Genomic DNA, 23,783 nt, shown 5'->3' with positions numbered 1-23,783 from the left:
GTAGTTTAGAGGGGCAAGTTTTACCAGCGTACTGAGATTTCAAATTGCATACTTGCTACGCAGGTTTGTGTCACGTGGGCCGCTGTGCTGGCTACATGCAGAAATGAAAGCAGACCAGCGCTCCAGCCCAATATTACCCGTTGAAGGCAGCTGAAAACAGACATTCATGCGTAAAATGTTTAACCCGTTTGCGTTCATCCACAAGGAGGGAAAATTATTTTCCAGGACAACCCAAACGTTTCCAGGACATTTTACTTTTTTTCCCATTTTCCATGTGTATTCCAGGACTGGAAAATTGGTCTTTCATTTTCCAGGTTTTCCAGGACGCGTGGGAACCCTGGCTTTGTGTACAAAATATGAAACTAATTTTCAAAGTTAAAAAATAGTTACTGCTGCCATCAAGTTTAGGATGATAGAACATGCATGTGTTTGTGCCTTTGCGTGTGCATATGTGTGTGTGTGTGTGTGTGCGTGTGTGTGTGTGCGTGCACATGTGCATGGGGACTGCACAGCGACTTGTGTATGTGGTTATTTTTTGTTCACCATACAGATTTTGGAATGACAAAAACCTCAAATTCTTGATCTACTTTACACCTTTCCCAACATCAGCTCAACACTGTGCAAAGGACGACATGTAACCTGAATGTTGAACATACCGGAATAGATACATACCTGCCTTTTCGTCCTCTGAGTCTACTAGGCCTAATTCTGCCTGCCTCTCATACTCCTCGTCACTGATCCCTAGCTCATCCTCACTTTCATGAGATGGTATAACCACTTGTACCCTGTACATTTCAGCCTTCCTCTCAGCCTTGCCATAGAACACTGACGGCTTAATTTTCTAAACAAAATAAGCGTATATATATTTTACTTTTACTTTTATACTTTACTTTTACTTTATAAATATATACAAATATATATAAATATATGAGTAGAATACAACCATCCAACTATATCAGTGCATCCATACATTGTCATTCATACAAAGCTACTCTGCATTAGCATGGGCAAAATATTGTTCCATTACCGCACAATGTTGCCATATGGCAACATACCTATTTTATTGAATAAAAAGGTAATAGTAGTATCAAAACAATGTGACAATGATTGAAAAAAGATTAGAACTTCCCACAGATGCTTGATGTAATTTTAAATTCTGAAAAAATATGAAAAATTGAGGAAAATCTTCACATATTCACAAGCACTTCTTCAGCAACTGGAGTCATCAAAAGTGTGTGAAAAGAATGACAGTGCAAGGGTGTGTATTGTCATGTGATGTCATCAAAGCATATCATTGGTTACCACCAGGTTCTACCATGAATTTAAGAACAATAAGAGCTCATATTTATTTTCAAATTTCAAGAAATGTCCAAAGAAAGGGTATGTTGCCATATGGCAACACCGTGCAGTGGAGGGATAATATTTGTTCCTTATATATTGACTTGCCAGGTGTCCTTTCCCACTCTCTTCCCATTCATTTTTTAGTTCCAAAATATTTAAGTCTATCTCAGTTTTAGTAAATAACCATATAGGGATATTACTAATAGGTGTAGGTGAATTAAACCAGATATTATTCACTCTATATTCCTCTGATTTTGTTTTTGTTACCCAGCCAAAGCCATTACCTTTAAAAGACCTATACTCCCAACATTCTTGAATAATACTCTTTGCATGATTTTCATATCCACATCCACTTAAGCGACTCCAATATGCAAGCATGAGCTTATCTCTTCTCAGATCTGAAGGCACTTCTCCTAACTCAACTTGTATTGCTTTAATTGGTGTTGATGTCATTACACCCGCACATATCCTCAATGCTTTGTTACGAATTCTATCCAGCTTCAATAAATGTGTTTTAGCTGCTGCTCCATATACATAACATCCATAATCTATTGTTGACCTCATTAAAGCCCTGTAAATATATATTAGTGATTGTTTATTTGCTCCCCAGTCTTCCCCCACTACTGCTCTCATTAAATTTATGACTTTCTTGTATTTTGATTCCACCTTTTCAATGTGTATTTTCCATGTTCCCTTTTGGTCTAACCACATACCAAGATATTTAAAAATGATCTACTGTTTCCATATTATGTCCATATAACTGTAGGTTCTGTTTTTCTATCCCTTTCTTCCTTGTAAATATCATCTGAGGCCTGTTTCATAAAAGACACTTTAAAAGCGGGGATTAAACTCCAACACCTGACTTGAATTAACAAATTGAGGCTAAAGCGGTTTCATAAAAGGTAATTGAAGTTCCCGCAATCCCACTAATTTGCTCCAGGTTTATCTAGTCTGGATAATTGCGCGTGCACGCTTTTCTTAAGCAGTCCTAGAGGTCGATCATGGATCAAATCGATCCACCACAGCACACACAAACATCCAATATTTTGTGCTGTTTTATGCATTTGAGACATGGTGTTTTCCTCAGTGCAAAACTTACATTTCACAGGTATATTCTCCACTCCATCTGTAAACTAGTGATGGGAAACCGAGGCTTTCTGAAGCATTTGAGGCTTTCATCAAATTGTGCCGAAAAAAAGGTTCATTACTCGAAGCTTTTACCACAGTGCGCATTAGTGACATCTGGTGGTCAGACTTGTTTTCTCCACCATATCTAACAAATCACCAGAGAAGAAAAGCACGTGACCAAACAAAGCTTCGGAAGTCTGTAACATACAAGAGTGGGATCAATACAGTTCTATCTAATCTCATCTACATTAGTTTGTGCCAATGAGACCACAACTCGTGTCAGGTGTAAGATGACCACCATCAAACAAACCAAATGTGGGACGATTACTAAGTTTGTGTGGGACAATGTGGGACATGTTACCAACACTAAAACATAACCTGAAACTGTTATATGTCTATTTAACTTAATAAAAACATTTGTATTCTGCATTCTACTTTGTTTAGTCCCTTCCAGAAAACACCATTACATCACAATGTAACATAACATGTCTTTATTTTACATGTCATTTAAATTCAACATCACTGAGCCCAAAGGCAGCGGCATCATGCAGATAACTATTTTATAAACAGTTCTGACTAAAATTCAGTTCTGACTGAAACTAAAATTCAACAAAATGAATAATGAACAAATAAAAATATAAAACAACATGAAATTAGTTCATTGACAGTCTTATATATTAAGAATATATTAAACCAAAAACTTTCACATTTTTAGAGCGGATGTGAATTAAAACAACCACATCAGGCAACACATTATTATTAGAATTATCCATTTGTTTCCCGACAGGGAACACATGTAACGAATCACCGCTCCACATTTTGATCGACAGCCGTCACAACCCAGTAGTGACCGTGTTTACTCCTTTATTTTCAACCATTGGATAGGAAATATTGGTGAAAAACTATGCAGCTAAAAGAATAAATAAAATGCTTTCTTAAAAAGGCAAAAGAACGCATGCATGTTTTCTTAATATGATAATTAAAAACCAATAGACCGATGAAAATGCGGGACATTTTCTCAATATGCGACGCGCAGGACAAGGGGTGAAAATGCTGTGTTGTACAACGCAAAGCGGGACGGGTGGTCACCCTAGTCAGGTGTAGCCTGGTCAACAGATTCACATATTGATCAATGATATAAAATATACAAGCATGTGATCATAATTATAGTAATTGTAATTGAAAAAAATATTGTGGATGTTCAGTTTTAAAAATATATAATTTATGTTATAGGGAAGTGTAGAGTTAAATCATTTAAATAAAGCCTCCTTGATAATCATTTCCCTTGTTATGCATCAGATGAGGTCGCGAAGCTCCAGTTTATTTCAAACCATCTGTCCTGATCTTCCAATACTGCATGACCTTCGAAGCTTCACATGTCATCAATCAGGTGGTATTGCTTTGGAGCATCAGAGCGCCAGTATCCACCGTCCCATCACTACTGTAAACGCTAGAAAGTCAGCGGCTAAACATGGCTGCGTCCGAAAACTGATAAATGCTGCTTTCTGAGGACGTATTCCAAGGTTGGAAGTGTAAGGATCACCCATTGGCCCAACGACGGAATGTAAGATCAGCAAAAGCTTGTTGATTTTCGTGATGTTTACAGACGTCAGAGTAAACTGGGGGAGGATTCACACATAACCAGATAAATAATCACAGTTCAGTCACGTTTCAGTGTTTTCAGACATTTTAGGGGCTTTTCAGTGAACCGATGAAGAAAATGTTTCTGAAAGTAGTTTCTTCTGTTTGTGTTTCCGGCGTCTGGATGGTGAGTTTTAAATCTGTTTTTATGGCTTCAGTTCTGGTTCCATGTAATAAATGACTGGTTAAATTAGTCAGAGAAGATTAACATTCACTGTTACAGGACAGCACTAACATTTACTAACATCTAAAATAAAAAAATATTTTTCCCATTTTGAAAAATCTTGGGTTTTGAGAGGTCCCCATATCTCGCTGCCATACAGAGCAATGGGTTCGATTATTGCTTTTAGGATTTTTAGCCAGGTTTGAATTGGAATTTCATGTCGAATAGTATTTTTAATCATGTAGAAGACTCTCATTGCTTTTGCTTTCAGTTCATTCACAGCCAGATAAAAGTTCCCTGTTGAACTCAGTTTTAGTCCCAGATGTGTGTATTCGTGGGTGTGTTGGAGGACTTGGTTTCCTGCTCTGAAGACGTATTTATTTTCCCTACACCTGGATCTATTTTGAAAAATCATTATTTTTGTTTTAGCAAAGTTAATTTTGAGAGCCCACGTTTGACTGAATGTTTCTACGACGTCGAGGAGCTGTTGTCCCTCTTTTGTTTTTGACAGAATGACTAAATCATCTGCAAAGAGGAGACATCTGACCTCTGAGTCCGTCAGGGCTGGGCCGGGGGCAGTGGAGTTATTTAAGGCTTTGGCTAATTCGTTTATATAGATGTTAAATAGAGTGGGGCTCAATGGGCAACCTTGTCTGACTCCTTGATGTTGGGAGAAAAATTCTGTTTGTTTATTCCCTATTTTTACAGCACATGTATTGTTTTTGTACATGGTGCTTATCAGATCAAATGTTTTCCCTCCAATCCCATTTTCCAGTAGTTTTAGGAAGAGTCCTTCGTGCCAGATCGAGTCGAAAGCCTTCTCAAAGTCAATAAAGCAAGCGAAGACTTTGGATTTATTCTGGTATACATGTTTATCGATGATCGTGTGGAGGGTGGAGATGTGGTCAGATGTTCTGTGTTTGGGCAGAAATCCAACTTGACTTTTGTCCAGAATTTTGTGGGTTTTGAGAAAATTCTGCAGTCTTATATTAATAATCGAACAGAATATTTTCCCCAGGTTGCTATTGACACATATGCGTTTGTAATTGTTTGGCTCATATTTGTCTCCTTGTTTAAAGATTGGTGTAATCAGGCCTTGGTTCCAGGTGTCGGGGAAATATCCTACACTCAAAACTATGTTGAATAATTTGATTATTGCGGTTTTGAATCTGTCGTTGGTGTATTTGATCATTTCGTTTAATATTCCATCAATTCCACATGCCTTGTTGGGTTTTAAAGCATGTAGTCTCTCTGTAAGCTCATTTACTGTGATTGGGAAATCTAGGGGGTTCTGATTGTCTTTCTTTTTTTTTTTTCTTTCAGGATTTCTAATTTGGTTTTTAAATCATTTCGAGCAGGATTGGTTTCAGTTCAGGATTGGTACAGATTTTCAAAGTGTGTCCTCCATATGTTCCCGTTTTGAATGGCCAATTCTTCCTGTTGTGGTCTATAGAGAGTGTTCCAATTGTTCCAGAAGTTACTGGTATTTATTGACTCCTCCATTGCTTGAAATAATTGTTCTGTGTGTTCTTCCTTTTTTACTCTTAGAGTTTGTTTGTACAGTCTAAGAGCTTCATGATATTGATGGTGGAGTTCTTCATTGTCAGGATCTCTGTGTTTTTGATTTGAAAGATTTCGTACTGTTGTTCGGATGTTTGCACTCACTGTCAAACCACATTTCGTAGGTGTTTTTTGGTTTCCTTTTTGATGATTTATTTTTCAAATTGCACATGGATGCTGTTTGGTGGAATATGTTGGTAATGTCACTTAGTGCCAGATTTATGCCGAATTTATTTTGTGAATATGTGTTAATTATAAATTTGTCTAATAATAATTTGATCATTTGGCTTTCTATTGCATTTTGATAATTTTCTGTGCTGTTTTTTGTCCACTTGTAGGGTTGTTGCAGCTTCAGTAAATGAGAGGGTTGTCTGTGTGATTCATTGTTATGAGTTTGTCTTAAAGGGGGGGTGAAATGCTATTTCATGCATACTGAGTTTTTTACACTGTTAAAGAGTTGGATTCCCATGCTAAACATGGACAAAGTTTCAAAAATTAAATTGTACGTTTGAAGGAGTATTTCTGTGCCAAAAATTGTCCTTCCGGTTTGTCACAAGTTTCGGAAAGTTTTTTTCGAGTATGGGTCTGTGTCACGTCAGATGGGGCGGAATTTCCTTATATGGGTCCTAAGGGCACTTCTCCGCGTGCGCGCGCGCACTCGTAGACCAGACAGAGAGAGAAGAGAGCGAAAGCAGTACCTCATCTAAGCGCTCTGCTCCTTTAGGGAAGTTTCGACGATGATTGTTTTATAAACAAAGCCCAGATCGACGGATTTGCAGATCGTCTAATGCTTAAGGATCGAGCAGTCACAATGATAAAGGTTCGCGGTCACAGGCGGTGAGTAAAACTGCTTCAAATGTCTCTGTGTGTTGTTAGCTCGGTTAGCACACAGCTTTAGCACACCGCCCACACGGCCCACCTCCAGACGCTCGTTTTTTTCCGGAAAGACTCGGTACAGCCTATCTTTCTTTTATAAATATAATAAAACTAAAGACTTTTTGGAGATATGAAGGATGCAATATCTATAGGTACTCAAGATTAACAGGAGATTGAGTGAAAATGAGCATTTCACCCCCCCTTTAAATATAGTGTAATTGTACAGTGGTCTGACAGAGGTGTTTGAGGACTGACTGTGAATGCTCTGAGATGCACCGGGTCAATGTCTGTGATGAAATAATCTACAGTACTGTTGCCCAGGAAAGAATTAAAGGTTATAGCACACAAGAATATGTGATGGTCTGTAGAGACAATGTCTTTTTGGATTTTTAACCAAATGTAAATTTTTCCGATTTGTATAGCTTTGATTGAGTTTATGAGTTGTGCTCTATACCATATCAGCATTCCCCCTGACTCTCTGCCCTGAGTCACCCCTGTTAGTTTCGTTGATGGTAGAACTATTTCCCTAAATCCAATTGGGCAGCCAGTGGACAAATCTCTTACATTCCATGTTTCTTGTAGTATTATGATGTCAGAATTCTGAATTTCTTTTTTGAAGTCTGAATGTTGGCTCTTAATACCAAAAACAGAGGACCTCAGTCCTTGAATATTCCAACATGTGACATTTAGGGAATATGAGCTCATTAAATAATCACATTTGTTATTTCAAAACAAGACAGACATCAGTATATTGAATTGACAAATCAAGAAGAATATATTACTATTATGATGTATCTAAGAATATAAATTAAATGCATAAACTAAGTAAAATAAATATGCAAAGATATCATATTCATATTATATATATGTATAAACAAAAATGGCTGTAAAAAATAAATCTGCATTGTTTATCCTTTTGATCTTTCATTCAAAAAATTGGCAAAATCCTAACCTTTCATTCAAGTAAAATAATTGAAAGTGGGGGGGAAATCACATTATAAAATAAATGTTTTTCTCCAAAACACGTTGGCCAATCTCCTTTTGCCAAGATAACTGCTCTGAGTCTTCTTCTATAATGCCTGATGAGTTTGGGGAACACCTGACGAGATCAGAGACCATTCCTCCATACAGAATCTCTCCAGATCCTTCAGATTCCCAGATTCATGTTGGTGCTTCTTCTCTTCAGTTCACCCCACTCATTTTCTATATGGTTCAGGTCAGGGAACTGGGACGGTCATGGCAGAAGCTTCATTTTGTGCTCCCTAACACATTTTTGTGTTGATTTTGATGTTTGTTTTGGATCGTTGTCCTAATGGGAGATCCAACCACGGCCCATTATAAGATTTCTAGCAGAAGGCGTCAGGTTTTGATTTTTTATCCGTTGATATTTAATAGAATCCACAATGCCATGCATCTAAATAAGAAGTCCAGGACCTCCAGCAGAAAAATAGGCCCAGAACATATAAGATCCAGTGGTATATTAAACTGTACACATGGGGTACTCTTCATCCTTGTGTGCACCAAACCCATCTAGCGTGTTTGCTGCCAAAAAGCTCTTTTTTTAGTTTCATCTGTCCACAGATCCCTGTGCCGTTTGAAGTTCCAGTCGTGTCTGACCACTGAATATGCTGGAGTTTGTTCTTGGAGGAGCGAGGAGCATTTTTTTTTAAACCCTCCCAAACAGCATGTGGGGATGTACGGGTTGTTTGATTTTTTTTTTTATAGGCTTTCTGACCCCAAGACTCCAGTAATCTCTGCAATTCTCCATCTGTGATCCTTGGAGAGTCTTTTGGCCACTCAAACTTTCATCCTCACCGTCCATTAAGACAATATAGACACACATCCTCTTCCTGGCAGATTCGTAACATCTTTAGTTGATTATGGAACTTCTTAATTATTGCCCTGATGGTCAAAATGGGGATTTTCAATTCTTTAGCTATTTTCTTACATCCACTTTCTATTTTGTGATGCTCAACAATCGCTTGCTGCACATCAGAACTATTTTCTTTGGTTTTATTCATTGTGATGGATGTTTCAGGGAATTTGGCCTTTGTGCTTCCTCATATTTAAACTCCTGTGAAACAAGAAGTCATGGCTGGACAATTTCATGTTCCTAGTCACCCTGATGTGCTAAAAAAGGTAAATATTAATGGGAATATACTTCATATTTTAGATATTTTATTCATAAAAAATTCTAGGGGTATGAATAATTGTGGCCAATGTGTTTTGGAGAAAAACATTTATTTTATAATGTGATTTCCCCCCCATTTTCAATTCTTTTACTTCAATGAAAGGTTAGATTTTTGCCAATTTTTTTAATGAAAGATCAAAAGGATAAACGATGCAGATTTTTTTTTTACAGCGATTTTTGATCATATTTACCAGGGGTATGATTAATTCTGGGCACGACTGTATATAAAAATACATACTCATATATATACATATACACACTTTTTTTTTTTCAAGAAGAATCTCTCTCTCTCTCTCTCTCTCTCTCTCTCAACGTTTCTTTAGTCATTCGGCAGTCGTGCAGCCTGAACCCCTGCAGGAAATCCACCCTTACAGAAAGTTCAGAGCATGAAATAATGAGCTTATAAAGTGCAAGATGGTCACATTAACACTTAAGGATGTGTTTATTTTAGATGTTGGTGGAGTTTCACTTTATTTTACAGAGCAGCTTCACATCAGCTCATCTGCTCATCATATTTGTGGACTGAAAGCAATTAAGATGTTTTGCACAGTTTTCTTCTGTCTGTGTTTCTGGCGTCTGGATGGTGAGTTTTAAATGTGTTTTTTATGGCTTCAGTTGTTTCTCTTCTGGTACCATGTAATAAATGACTGGTTAAATTAGCCAGAAAGGATTAACATTCACTGTTACAGGACAGCACTGATAGGGGAGCAATCAAACTCTAAGGGTGAGCAAAAATCAAAACTCAGGAGGTGACAAACTTATTTATATGCAATGATTATACAAGAAAATCCCCCAACATGTAATGTAATCCTGGAAACTATTGCTATACACTGCACAAGAACATTTACGAAATCTACTACAGACACAGAGAAGAACCACAGCGGGTGCATATATCCATATATAATAAAAAATGTGTAAAACCTACAGTCGGTAGAGTTGAAGGCGTCAGCATTTCATTGAATCGAACTTCTGCTGTTCTTTCCACTCATTTGTGCATTTCTTTCTCAAAAGCAAGTTTTATCAAGTGGTATTAACAGCGTATTCACGATCAACGAGCTCCGTACCTGTCAGGTCCAACAGTGGTTTTAGTTTGGTTTTGTCCAGAAAACACTCATCAGAGTCCAGGGCTGCGAGAGCTTGCATGAGTTTATTGTTAGTCTCCAAACCGTTCAGCCATTTCTCCACTCACAGCATCAACTGTGCTGAAATAAAGAAGATGAAGTCTCGTCACTGTATTTACGTTGTGTTCATAAAGCTGTGGTTAGGCCTTTTCTTGAAAAAAACAAACCTAGATCACTCAGTCTTGTCTAATTTCAGACCAGTTTCTCACCTGCCTTTTCTCTCAAAAGTATTAGAAAAAGTTGTTTTTATACAATTACATTTTTTTTTAGAAAATAACTCTGTTTGAGAAATTTCAATCAGGATTTAGATCGCGACATAGTACTGAGTCTGCACTGTTAAAGGTGCACAACGATATTGCTCGAATATTTTATTTGGTGAGTCTGCAATCTCTGACCCTAATATGCTAATTTCAAAGCTTAGACCGACTATCAGAAATCTCGGTGTGACTTTTAATAGTAGCCTGAAATTTGATAAACAAATTGACAGTGTGGTTAATGCTAGTTTCTTTCAGCTACGTCTATTGGCCAAGGTCAAACCATTTTTAAATCGTTCGGACCTTGAGAAAGCTATTCATGCTTTTATTAGTTCAAGACTAGATTATTGTAATGCGCTTTATGTTGGAGTCTCACAGTCATCACTCAGGCGCCTTCAGCTGGTGCAGCCCGTCTTCTAACTAACACACACAAACGTGAGCATATAACTCCAATTCTTTCTTCGCTCCACTGGCTTCCAGTTTTTTTTTCGAGTTGATTTTAAGATTTTATTGTTTGTTTTTAAAGCTCTCAATGGCCTCGCACCACCGTACATAACTGAGATGTTAACTTTGCGTCAATCAAATAGGGCTATTAGATTTAGACCAACAAATCAACTTTTCTTGGAAGTTCCAAGGACAAGGCACAGACTCTGGGGTGACCGGGCTTTTTCTGTAGCTGGGCCAAGCCTCTGGAACAAGCTACCTGCTGATATACGTACAATCACTGACTTGGGCCTCTTTAAGGCTAAGCTTAAGACTTATTTATTTAGACTGGCTTTTAATTCATAGCAGCTGTTGTGGCATTTTGTGTTTTTTTGTGCTATACATTTTGTTTTTATACTTTGTTTTGTGGCATTATATATTTTGTATATATATTTTATTATATTTTGCATTATATTGTTGTCATTATATATGTTTTTATTTTACTTTTTTCCTGGAAAGCACTTTGGTTCACCTTGAGTGTTGTAAAGGGCTGTATAAATAAATGTTGATTGATGCTACAAATGGTAAATGGACTGCATTTATATAGCGCTTTCACAGACCTATGGCCACCAAAGCGCTTTACATAGCCCATTCACTCACTCATTCATACACCGACGGCGGTGTCAGCCACGCAAGGTGCCATCCAGCTCGTCGGGAGCAGCTGGGGTTAGGTGTCTTGCTCATGGACACCTCGACACTTGGTCAGGTGGAACCGGGGATTGAACCACCAACCTTTCGGTTTGTAGACAATCTACATGAACCACTGAGCCACTGCCAAGTTCTCACTTGTTGTGTGTTGTCTTTTGTTTGGTTTGATTTCAGTTCATACCAGATCACAGCTAATTCTTCAAAGCTCACTGAACTCTTCCTCTGATCAATTTTTTTTAATGCAATCAGCAGCGTCATTTAAATTACAAACTTAATGGCTGCGGATAAATCAGTGTTTTCTGCTTGAAGAATTTTGTTTGCTGGGTCAAGAAGTTTCAGTATCTTATGTACCATAACAGCAATGAAGCTGAAGTTAGGTTCTGTCACTGATCGCACCGGTCCTGTAGCTTCAACTCGAATGCCTATGGGACGGATCATTAATTTATTACTTCATTACGATCATTACATATGCCCACCAACAGTGAACACATTTCTCCCAGATATGTAAGAATAACACAAACTGTGTCTAGATGGCCGCTGATCCAAGAGATGTTTTAGGTTCTTGACCTTTTTTTTTTTTTTTAATGATCTTTATTTATCAAATGCAAGAAACAAACATAAGGTGCATACAGCAATACAATGCATTTTTTTTCTTTTTTAAACAGAACAACATCCCCCTCCCATAATCAAATTATACATTTAAAGGAATAAATAAATAAATAAAAAAAAAAAAAAAAAAAAAAAAAAAAAAAACTTTGTGTACTCATACATACATTTACACCTGGTCTACACAGTAATAATTTAAAATATCAATGTAAGTTGCCAGTGCTACTCATTAACTGTACAAAGTAAATATTAAACAATTGCTGCCTACTCCTCTGACATCTAAGCAAGTTATCTGTTACAATGTAGTGAACAAGTCATGAAGGGGAGGGGATGTTTGCCGCTGGCGGACCAAAATAGTAGGAATTGTACATGTATAACCATACAGTGGGACTCTACAAAGAGACTTCCCGAGCTGGCAGCTGATCTAGATAGTCAAGTAGTGGTCTCCACTGAGTATAGAACTTTCTAGTTGACCCCCGAAGTGAGAATTTGATTTTCTCCAGTTTCAAAAGGCCTAAAATGTCATGTAGCCAGACTTTAACCCTCTGGGGTCTGGGCTGTTTTTGGGGCCCTTGAGATGTTCTGACATGCCCTGACATTTGTGCTTTTTTCAGTTGCTTATAAACATTAATGGCAAAGGTGTAAATTCACTCTATAAAGCACAAACAGGGCTACCATAATATGTGAGCCACGTGTATGTACATGTTTTCATTTTTGAGAGAATAATGTTTATGCATGGTTATTGAAAAAACTAAAAACTAAAATTTCTGAAATAAGGCCACAAAACACATAGTAAATATGTGTCAATAAGACTTTTGACTAATGGATGTCCTCGCCTAGAGTTTTTTCTTCAAAATGATGTGAAAATCATCCTGCCTAATCATTCACATAAAACGATACATTGATTTAGGTTTTGTGAAACACTTCTAGTTTGGAAAGCCAATATGCGGATGAGTCGTAAACGATCATGCATATTTAGTAGTTCACACCTGATGTGCTGAAGGGCCGCTGTGCCTTGGTGAAACGGTGTTTGTACGTGAAGAGCTCTTTTCCAAAACGCCATAAACCTAAAAAGCTGCCTCAAAGATCCACCAAAAGTAATGATTATGAATATGTAAAATATTGCAATAAGACATTTTAATTGTTTATTAACTTCTGGCAAAGATGAAGTTGACGATAGGCTATTGACTCGCGATCTTCGCAGTAGGCTAGTGAACGCACCGGAGAAATGCACATTTATTAGGCTACATAGTTTTTTGTTTTGGATGGTTTTGTTTAGAACCAGCTTTCTGTAAATATATTTCACATTTTTTAGACATGTGAGGCGAGTAGGCTACGGTCTGGTTAATGATGATCTCCAGTTCAAGCACCTTATGTTGTGATTGCTAGCCTATATTTAATTTTTATGTATTAAATCCAGGAAATTTGTTAATGAAAAAAATATTAAAATTAAGATACAATTAATACAAAACGAAATTCGTTTTAAAGAAAGGATTTGTACTTTCTGTTTTGAGGTCTCTGTGAAAGTTTGAAAGTCTTTTAGTGCTGCTTTCAGAGCGCTCGCGTCCATTATGGAGAACTGTCACGTAATATTGTTTTTTCCTCATAAATGCGAACACGAAAAATAAAAGACAAAAGACTTTTAAGTAAAACTTACTCCGAAATTGTGTCCTCGGCGGGATCAATTCGCTCTTCAAAATGCTGCCGTTCGTCGTCTGTTACAATCTTTCTCTGAGGAAAAGGTGCATTCTTCCTCGCTGTCCAGAATCATCTGAAGGGCGTCTTTACCGGAGAAGCGTGCCATACTCAAAACGCGATGAACTATCAGTAAGTCTGATGAAGAAACTGTGTTTTTATGGCATTGATCGGGGGGCGTATGCGATGCATACTAGATCACCTAAACTATTTACCATGTGAATCGCGCCGGGGGCGGGGCGGCCGCAGCTTATTATAGAGATAATGAGGCAGAAGGAAAAACGGTACCTCTCCTTGCTTTCAAACGTATTACATGAGTTGAAAACATTTGTTGTCATTTAAAAGAAGAGATTTCAAGCTTCATAAAGACATATCTCACGTGTATGTGTGAGAAGTATTCGCTGAGTTACAGTTCACTTTCGGACGCGTTTCAGAATGGACTACACTGACAGAGAGAAGGCAGAACTCGCTTCGAGTTTATTTTTCTTTATTTGGCGAAAAGCTTTGTTTTTATTGTGAGTATACACAAAAATAATACACATTTAACAGGATAGATTGATGTATGAAACTTGTTTGTAAAATCAAAGTCAAAAGAGTATTTCGGGTCTCAATTCAACTGATAAGGAAAAAAGCGAGCAGATCACGCCGGCGTTAAAGGTGGTTGAGGAGACTTCCACAATAACAAAATTCTCTTGCGAGCAATAAGAGAGGCGAAGGCAGTTATGTTATTTTGAGTGGTTGTGGTATGGAGGTCATCTGGGGGCTTGCCAAAAATAGCGATATGTGGTGTTGGAGTTAAATTTATGCCTAATATATCTGAAATTGTTTTAAAGAATAGTCGCCAGAATTCAGACAACTTGGGACATGCCCAAAACATGTGGGTAAGGTTGCATGGGGCCTGCGAGCATCTACTACAATTCTCATCAAATTTGTCTGGATAGAGTTTTGATAGTTTGTCCTTGCTATAGTGTAATCTGTGGAAAACTTTAAATTGTATTAGTGACAGTCTAGCGCAGCTGGATGACGAGTTAATAACCCCCATGGCTCCCTCCCAAAAATTGTCAGAGAGGTTCAATTGAAGTTCTGACTCCCAGTTAATCTTAATCTTATGTAAAATAGATTCACTGTTTGTGGACAATAAATTATAAAAAAAAGGAAATATGGCCCTTTGACAGGGTTTTAGCCTTAAGAGCCAGGTCGATCCCGCTGGGTGTTGGTATCTGTGGGAATGACGTGGCGTGTGTTTTAGCAAAGTCTCGCAACTGAAAGTAACGAAAAAAGTCTGATTTATGTAGATTAAAGGTAGAAATTAATTGGTTGAAGCTCGCAAATACACCATCAACGTACAGGTCTCCCAGGCTACGCAGCCCTTTATTTTCTAAAACTGAGAATCGTGAGTCCGTCTTTGCTGGATTGAACAGGTGATTGTTGCAAATAGGAGTTGCTAGAGGGGGGGTGAGCCATCCGAAGTGGCGTCTTATTTGTGTCCAAATTTTTAGGGTTCCAACTACAACCGGATTAGAGGTGAAGCTTGACGGGGAGAAGGGCAAGGTGTTACATGTTAAAGCTAACAGCGACGAGGAGCAGGAGGCTGACTCACTCTGGCACCAACTGGGTTGAGGGGAAGCAAACCAAGATATTATCTTATGCATGTTGGCTGCCCAATAGTATCCAATTAGATTGGGTAGCCCCAGTCCCCCAGCCGATCTATGCCTACAAAGCAGTGTGCGGCTTGCCCTTGGACGTTTACCGGCCCAGATAAATGATGAGATAATATTGTTTATAGCTATAAAAAAGGATTTGGGAAGGAAGATGGGGAGACACTGAAAAACATACAAATATCTTGGTAAAACATTCATTTTTATAATTTGTATCCTACCGGCCAAGGACAATGGAAGGAAATTCCATCTTTGTAGATCGGACTTGACCGTCGTTGGTAATGAAGTAAGATTTTTCTCTCGCATTGTTTGCAAGGATTGTGTAACAGTAATGCCAAGATATTTAAATCCTGTTTTGGCTATTTTAAAGGGTATAGTGGATAGTGATATGGCTACAGCTAACTGGTTGATTGGAAAGCACTCGCTTTTAGAGATATTTAACTTGTATCCCGACAGACGACCAAAAGAATTCAACAAAGTCAGAATACGTGGGATGCTTGCCGAAGGGTTACTTACATAAAGAAGCAGATCATCTGCATATAACGAAACTTGATGTTTTATGCCCCACCTTTCAATCCCCCCAAGTCCCTCCTCCATTTTTAGAGCAGTTGATAATGGTTCAATCGCTAGCGCAAATAATAACGGGGATAGCGGGCAACCCTGTCGTGTTCCCCGAAAAAGTGGGAACGGAGTAGAATGTTGGTTATTTGTGCACACTGAGGCGCAGGGAGATGAGTAGAGTAGGTTCTTGACCTTTTAATGAAATACTATCAGAGAGAGAATATAGGGCGGCTTCTGTCACTTTGAGTGATTTATTGCCCTTAAGCCACGCCCCCTTTTTGACCGTGGGAATATTCCCACGCTTGCCCCGCCCCCTTCTACCACCCACCCACCCACCTCCGGGCAGACCACGTGACCGTGAGAATTTTCCCACGCTTGCTCCTCCCACTTCTGGACATGTCATGTGACCGTAGGAAAATCGGACTTACGCCACACCTCGTTATGGGTTGAACATCTGAAGCGTGGGAAAATTCCCACGCTCAGTAGTTCTAAACAGTGTATATTAAAACTTTTTAAAGAAATGTACAATAAACAGTCAGAGATGAGATCAGTGTTTTTATTAAAGAAGACAGATGTACATTAATCACTTTTAAAAATGAATTAGTGTCATTTCAAGATGTTAAAACATTATCTTAAAGCTATCAAAATGTGTCAGTATCAAAACATCTAAAACAACATTTTAAAATGTTAAAACATTGAAAAATCAATGTTCAGTCATTTACAGTTAAGAGAGTTTTTTCATTACAAAAAGATCATTTTTAAAAAATGTTGACCCGTAAGCATTTATCTTTTACGCATTATTTGTAAAATTTTACATTTTACATAAAATATCTTTAAAAAAGTGTCTCAAACACATCATAATATTAAAAACAAGTATTAAAAGCCGACCTACGTATTTATATTTCCGTTTTGTTGTTGTTGAAAGGAGAACCATAACTCTTATTATCCATCTCCAAAGGCTTGGAGCTTTTAACTCCAAAAATGACAAAATCCGAAAAAGCAAATAGTTCTATTTTCTAACATACATTTAAAGAAAAAGCTGTACTTTCACAATAACATTGTGTTTAAAGATGTATAAACGTTGTATAAAGTTAAAATACACGTCTTTAGTGTTCATACATTGTAAAATGTTAAAACATTATCTTAAACCTATCAAAATCTATTAGTATTAAAACATCTAAAACAACATTTTATGTTAAAACATAAACCGTGGGAAATTTTCCCACGATCCACATTAAAACATCTAAAACAACATGTATTAAAATTATACCGAGCAAATAGATCTATTTTCTAATACATTTGAAGAAAAGTTGTACATTCACAATTACATAGTGTTTAAAGGTGTATGAAACATTGTTTAAAGTTTAAATTATATTTTCTTAAAGATATCTAAATGTGTTATAACATAGTATTAAAACATCTAAAACAACATTTTATGTTAAAACATAAATGTTAAAACATTGAAAATCAATGTTCAGTCATTTACAGAAAAATATAACAAGTTAAGAGAGTTTTTTCATTACAAAAAGATAATTTTTTAAAAATGTTGATCCATAATCATTTAACTTTCACACATTATTTATAAAACGTTACATTTTACATAAAGTATCTTTAAAAGTGTATATTTTTGTCCATCACTTTTAAAACATTAATGAAATAAGTTAAAATTGCATTTTTCTCTAAAAGAGTTATTAAAAATGAGTTAGCTATTTTAAGATGTTAAAATCAATAATTTACAGAAAAGTAAATGTATCCATCCACACAGTATTTGTAAAATGCTACATTTAACATAAAATATCTTTAAAAGTGTCTCAAACACATATTAAAACCACACCATGTTAAAAATCACAGTATCTAAAAAATAGCCTTACGTTTTTGTAAATTCGTTTGTTGAAAGAGAGCCAAAAGGTATATCCAAAGGTATATTCCACATCAAATGTATATCCACTGTGTATCCAAAAGGTATATCCAAAGCACGAAAGATTTATCCAAAAGGTATATCCAAGACCAAAGGTTTATCCAACATTAAGGGTATATCCGGATCCATAGGTTTAGAGATTTTATTTCCAAAAGTTACAAAGTCTCGTGAGGAACTCAATGAAACACGTCCACACGGTTACATCCTAAAAGTTAGACTGACCTCTGTGACATCTGCCCAGTAGCCACAGGTAGACCACTCCCACAGACCGTGGGAATATTCCAGCGCTTGTCACGCCCCTTTCTACCCCCTCCCTCCCACCTCCGGACAGGTCATGTGACCGCGGGAATTTTTCCCACGATCCATAATAAAATAACTTTAACTGTAATAAAATGATACAGTCCTTTAAAATACAAAAGCTAGTATTTAAAACGCTAGGCCTAGCAGAAAAATGTGAACAAGCTAGAATGTCTTTTTACGAATACAGATTTTAAAACAAGTTCCATTTGATACATCACTCATCGTATAGGTAGACGCATGAACGAGTATAGATCATGTGTAAACACGTGTCTCAGTCCACCTAACACTAAATAATATTTATAAAAAATAATAGTTGTTTAAAGTTTAAGTTAATTCATGTTTTAGTTAAGTTATATTCACTAACTTACTGATTTATTCACTCTTTGATAAGATAATCCACCTATCCCAGTGGAGTAAAAAAAAAAATGATTCTGTTCAAAACTATGTGCTTTTAACTTTAAAACGTAAACGGTAGGCAAACATTTTCCACACATTTAAACAATGTTTCAAACGTGAGCATTTAACATATCGAACAACATCAGTTAAAAAATACGTAAAACGAATAGTTTTTAAGCAAACTTTTTAACAATACGACTTCCTACTAAGTTTTGTTTAGTTTTTAGCTAAAATATATCCTTCACTGTCCACAAAACACCCATGCGCACGGAAAGCATAACATGAATGTGAAATCCGATCTGTGAAGCCAAATCTACGTTAGTAAAAAATCCAATAATCAAAACAATGTTTTAAATTGTGTGCGTTTTATTTAATTTAGTTATTAATCCAGTATTAGATCTTTCTAGCCAAATATTGTTTGATGTGTTAAGCCTAGATAACAAGACATAGGTCCTAGTCCATACATGACGTGTTCGTGAAAAGTAATATTTATGTAATCTTTGTGAGATCATATCCACGAACACGGAACTTGGTGCTTGGTGATACACTTTACTAAAAGAAAATATTATGGAAGTATACCCTTTTAACTAACATTTCAACATCCTGCACAAATTAAAGAAACATATGAGCTAAGGAGGTAAGGATGTACATTAATCCCGAATAAACAGATAATGGAATGTTCACAATATACAGTATACTAGTTATACTTCTACTTAGCGTGTGTGTAAATAGTTGTGCTTAAATCTTTGGGTGTATTTTTTACACATCAACATATTTGTCACACCGTAAGTACCATATGGCCTTGTAAAGCTATACGGGAATCACACGCGTCCAAAACATTTGTGTAAGATTCAAAAGATCAAATCATTAGGGGAGACAACAAACAGACTCCATTGTGAAAAGTGACCGTTCACCACAGCGTCCGAGCCGAAATGACATATACATTAGAGGGCCACGATGGGGTCCAGACTCCTCCCACTAACACACCTCTCAAAGCTGAGAGGTCAATCCCGATTTAAGGACGTCCGCAAAATGACGTCACTCACAGGGTGATTCCCCCATCCCTCCCACAGCATGGCATCCGCATCAAACAACAACCGCTAAAAAATACATAAAACGAATAGTTTTTTAAGCAAAACTTTTTAACATTACAATTCACTATAAACTTTTGTTTAGTTCTTAGCTAAAATATATATCTTTCACTGCCCCGCAAAGCATCCATGTGCTCGGAAAGCAAAACATGATTGAGAAATCGGTCTGTGAACCCAAGTCTCCGCCCACCTAAAAACTTCGCCAAAGCAAATACACATGTGCTGAGGTATAGCTACAGATTTAAATCTTGGTAAAAAGGTTTAATCAAAACAACATCTTAAATTTTTGTACATTTAATTTAATTTAGTTATTAATCCGGTATTAGATCTTTCTAGCCTAATATTGTTTGATGTGTTATGCCTATATAACGAAACATGTCCATACATGTTGTGTTCGAGAAAAGTAATATTGATGTAATCTTTGTAAGATCATACCTAGTCTCAGCCTCAGACGTCACGCCCACGGAAACGTCTGATGCATATGGTACACTTAACTGGAAACACTTCAGGAATGTCGAAGTCGTCATCTGATTGGTTGAATTTTATCGGATTTCCGGGGGCGCGAGTGTCGCGTTTATTTTCGGTCCGCCGGGAAACAAAGCGCAGACGTGTGATTGCGGAAGAAAAACTGTTGTGTTTACATGAGTGACAATGCGCATTTATCAAGATCAGCTAAACGTAGGATTCTCAAAAGTATGCGTGCACGAACAGATCAATGACTTACTGCTTGTTTTCTTCTCCTTCTTTGATTTTCTATGCTGACTGACTTGTTGCACGCCGGTCTGTTGTTGTGGGGACATTTCCACGCCCCGAAACGTGACGCTGAACGAAACGAACTGTAATTGGTTGTTTGACATGTCGGTCAAACGGCCTTATGGGCGGGCCTTGGCCAAAGAAAGCTGCTATGAATTCCAGACCTTCAGCCGTCAGTCTGAAGGTCTGGCTACGCGAGACTAGATCATACCCACAAACGCAGAACCTTGTGCTGGATGTTCCACTTTACTAAAAGAAAATATTATGGAAGTCATTTTCAAACTGTAATTATACCATATTTTATGTATTAATAGTATGGTTCCATGTTGCTTTAAAGTTTGTTTGTTATTAACTAATACCTTTTAACTAACATTTCAACATCCTGCACAAATTAAAGAAACATATGAGCTAAGGAGGTAAAGATGTACATTAATCCCGAATAAACAGATAATGGAATGTCCACAATCTACAGTATATTAGTTATTCTCATACTTGCATGTGTGTAAATAGTTGTGCTTAAATCAACAACTTTATACAGAATCACACGTGTCCAAAACATCCATGTAAGATTCAAAAGACCCAAACCTCTAAGAAAAGAGGCTTGAAAACCATAGTTTATTATAAATTCACAAAAGCATGCAAATGATGACCCTGTTTTACATTTTGTATGTTGGACCGTATGTTTTAGGTGAAGACTTTTCATTGAGAGCTGTCTATAGAAATAAATGACAATTAAGAATTTAAGTGATAGTCTTTCTGTTTGACTAAATTGATACTTCATTTAGTGCAACTTTTCCCTCTATGAATTACACAAAGTGCATGCTGTTTTACACTTAAACTATTACAACAGAATCACATCTGATATTGCACTGAGAGAGGCATATTCATCCAAGCTCGAGACTGTTAAACAAAGTTCCACACTTTGGTAAAACCTAATTCTAGAGGTCAACTGGGTTAAAAGTAAATGCATCATGAGTCATTTAAAACAAATACAGAAAAGCCACTATAGTGATCAGTTTTAGCGTTTGAATTGACATTTTACATATTACACTGTTTACATCTTGTTTTTGTACTGTTTTTGCAAAAAGTGTATAGTCACAGAGCGTGGTCAAACATGTTCATATAGGAATGTATGAAAAACATGAACAAATATTGCATAAAGAGAATTAAATGACGGTCCTTCTAGTATGAGAGTGTTTAAGACTAAACATATCATATTTATTTTAGAACATCTTTCTGCTATGTCTACGAAACATTGACGTGAAAGATGAGTATTACACTTCAAACTCGTCTAACTATTACACTTATTTTGTTATTATTACACGGTTATTTTGTGTGTGTCACTAAACAACATGGTTAAGCTAATGAATTACAGTTGATACGTGGTATTTTTACGTGAAAGGAGGGAAAGGAATATTTAACATATAAAAATAAAAATATTTTAACCTATAGTCAATTTCAATTGTTTGATAAATCATATAACAATCAACAGTTATATGTGAAACAATTAGAGTTGGTTAGAATTAGTCGCATTAGAGCAGGATTCTTGTTTATATTGAACATTATTATTGTACCGCATGTTTAACAACGGTATTGTTGTCGGGCTCATCAAAGCTCACACAGTTTTCACCGGAGCATACCGACTCTGAAATAAGACCAAGTATTAGCAAGTAACATTTTGGACACCTTTGTTTTTAGGCATCTTTGCATATCTTCTGAAACACCCTGTTTTAAAATTGTTTAACAATTTTTAACATCACTAGCGCAACACTTATCGTATTGTCGGGTGTGATTGTAATGTTTTGTATGGCGTGTTCTTTACACTTTCCCCCGGATATTTGTTTCCTACAGTTAGCTGTAATGTTAGTGAACTCTTCTCTTTGTTCATATACGACAGTATTCACATGAATTGACTTGATTTGATAAAATTATGGTTTAAACCATCATCTTCACGTGAGACATTTACATTATATTATTATACCGTCCTAGTTTTTAAATAGCGCTAAAATGTATATTTTACATTTTAACCCTTTATGCGGATATAAAATGTCGCACAAGGTTCTCTGACATATCTTATCGTGTAAAACATCTATGTAGATCTAGATATGTTTTTAAAAATACCGGGAAACAAAGACAAGGACGCATCTTTCTATAGCGACCCTTAAAATCTGTGCATACAACAAAACACATGTATGTGTACAATGATTTATCAGAAAATTACTTTTGTTTGAAGAAAAACTTAAATTAGCTGGTGCTTGATAACTATTGAACCTATTAATCACCCATGAATTCGGTAATGCGATATTGATATCACGTTTTAATTTTAACTCAATACATTTGAATGTGCTAAAGGTCTAAAAATATATGTATATTTTTATATATAAATATTTTGGTGTAATTATAGACATCTCACCGGTGGCATATGCATAACTTCCCATGACGCTACTTCTGATTCAATGTGACATTATATGTAATCCTATACAGCTGTTTACGGGGTCATGATGACAACTCCTCCAGCGGGGCGGAGTAAGCTGTTGTCCTGATAAATATTTCAGGACTTCGCACACAACCCGGACAAAACCTCCTGTCGTCCTCTCACCCTGCCTTTTCCCCGCTTCGCAACGTAGCCATCCTACAGCCCTGCGACACCCGTAACATCGACCACCACGGCATCCGTTTCAGGCCAAACGGAGGAGCGGGTGGGTTACTTAAACCTGGATATGTCTCACCAGGATATGTCTCACCAGCGACCTCCGGCTTGTCACAGTCCTGACATGCGTCGGGAACAGGAACGCCTTAACACCTTTCAGAATTGGACTCTTGCACCAGTAAGTCCAGCCGAGCTTGCCAAAAGTGGTTTCTACCACCTTGGCCAGGGCGACAGAGTGGCTTGCTTCAGTTGTAGAGGCCAGCTTAGCAACTGGGAACCGGGAGATCGGGCAGTATCAGAGCACCAGAGGCATTACCCCAACTGCCGCTTCGTTCGAGGTGACCGTGCAGATAATGTACCTTTATCTAGCCTTTCCAATATATCGGCAATGCAACAGTGTGAAGAAAGGTTGCTCACATTTGTCTACTGGCCCTCAAGAATAACTGTTCGACCAGACCAATTGGCTAAGGCTGGTTTTTACTATGTTGGTCGTCGTGATGATGTGAAGTGCTTTTGTTGCGATGGCGGACTCAGATGTTGGGAGCCTGGTGATGATCCATGGGTAGAACATGCCAAGTGGTTTCCAAGATGTGAATACCTGTTGCAAGAAAAGGGACAAGAGTTTGTTCATCAGATTCAAGCAAGATTTCCAAGAATATTTGAACAGCTATTGACTAATGGAGACAGCGACTCGAGAGAATTTGTTGATCCAACTGTTGTACACCTGGGTCCTGGAGAAGACCGTTCAG

The 23,783-nt window shown here is 37.2% G+C and overlaps 1 protein-coding gene across 1 annotated transcript in view; it reads left to right on the top strand.

Annotated features, from left to right (window-relative positions):
* Positions 1 to 4,123: 4,123 nt before the first annotated feature.
* The window catches only part of LOC311088377 (uncharacterized protein), a 252,493-nt gene continuing 232,833 nt past the window's right edge, over positions 4,124 to 23,783 (top strand). The window contains exon 1 of the mRNA XM_084122438.1: positions 4,124 to 4,208. Within this exon, the coding sequence (XP_083978564.1) occupies positions 4,181 to 4,208 (28 nt within the window). The 5' untranslated portion in view covers positions 4,124 to 4,180. The remainder of the gene's footprint in view (positions 4,209 to 23,783) is intronic.

Source organism: Abramis brama, assembly GCF_963993115.1.
Source record: "Abramis brama genome assembly, chromosome: 8".
Classification (NCBI taxonomy): Eukaryota; Metazoa; Chordata; class Actinopteri; order Cypriniformes; family Leuciscidae; genus Abramis; species Abramis brama.
Note: the sequence above shows the minus strand (reverse complement) of the source record. Positions and strands in the feature narration are given on the sequence as shown.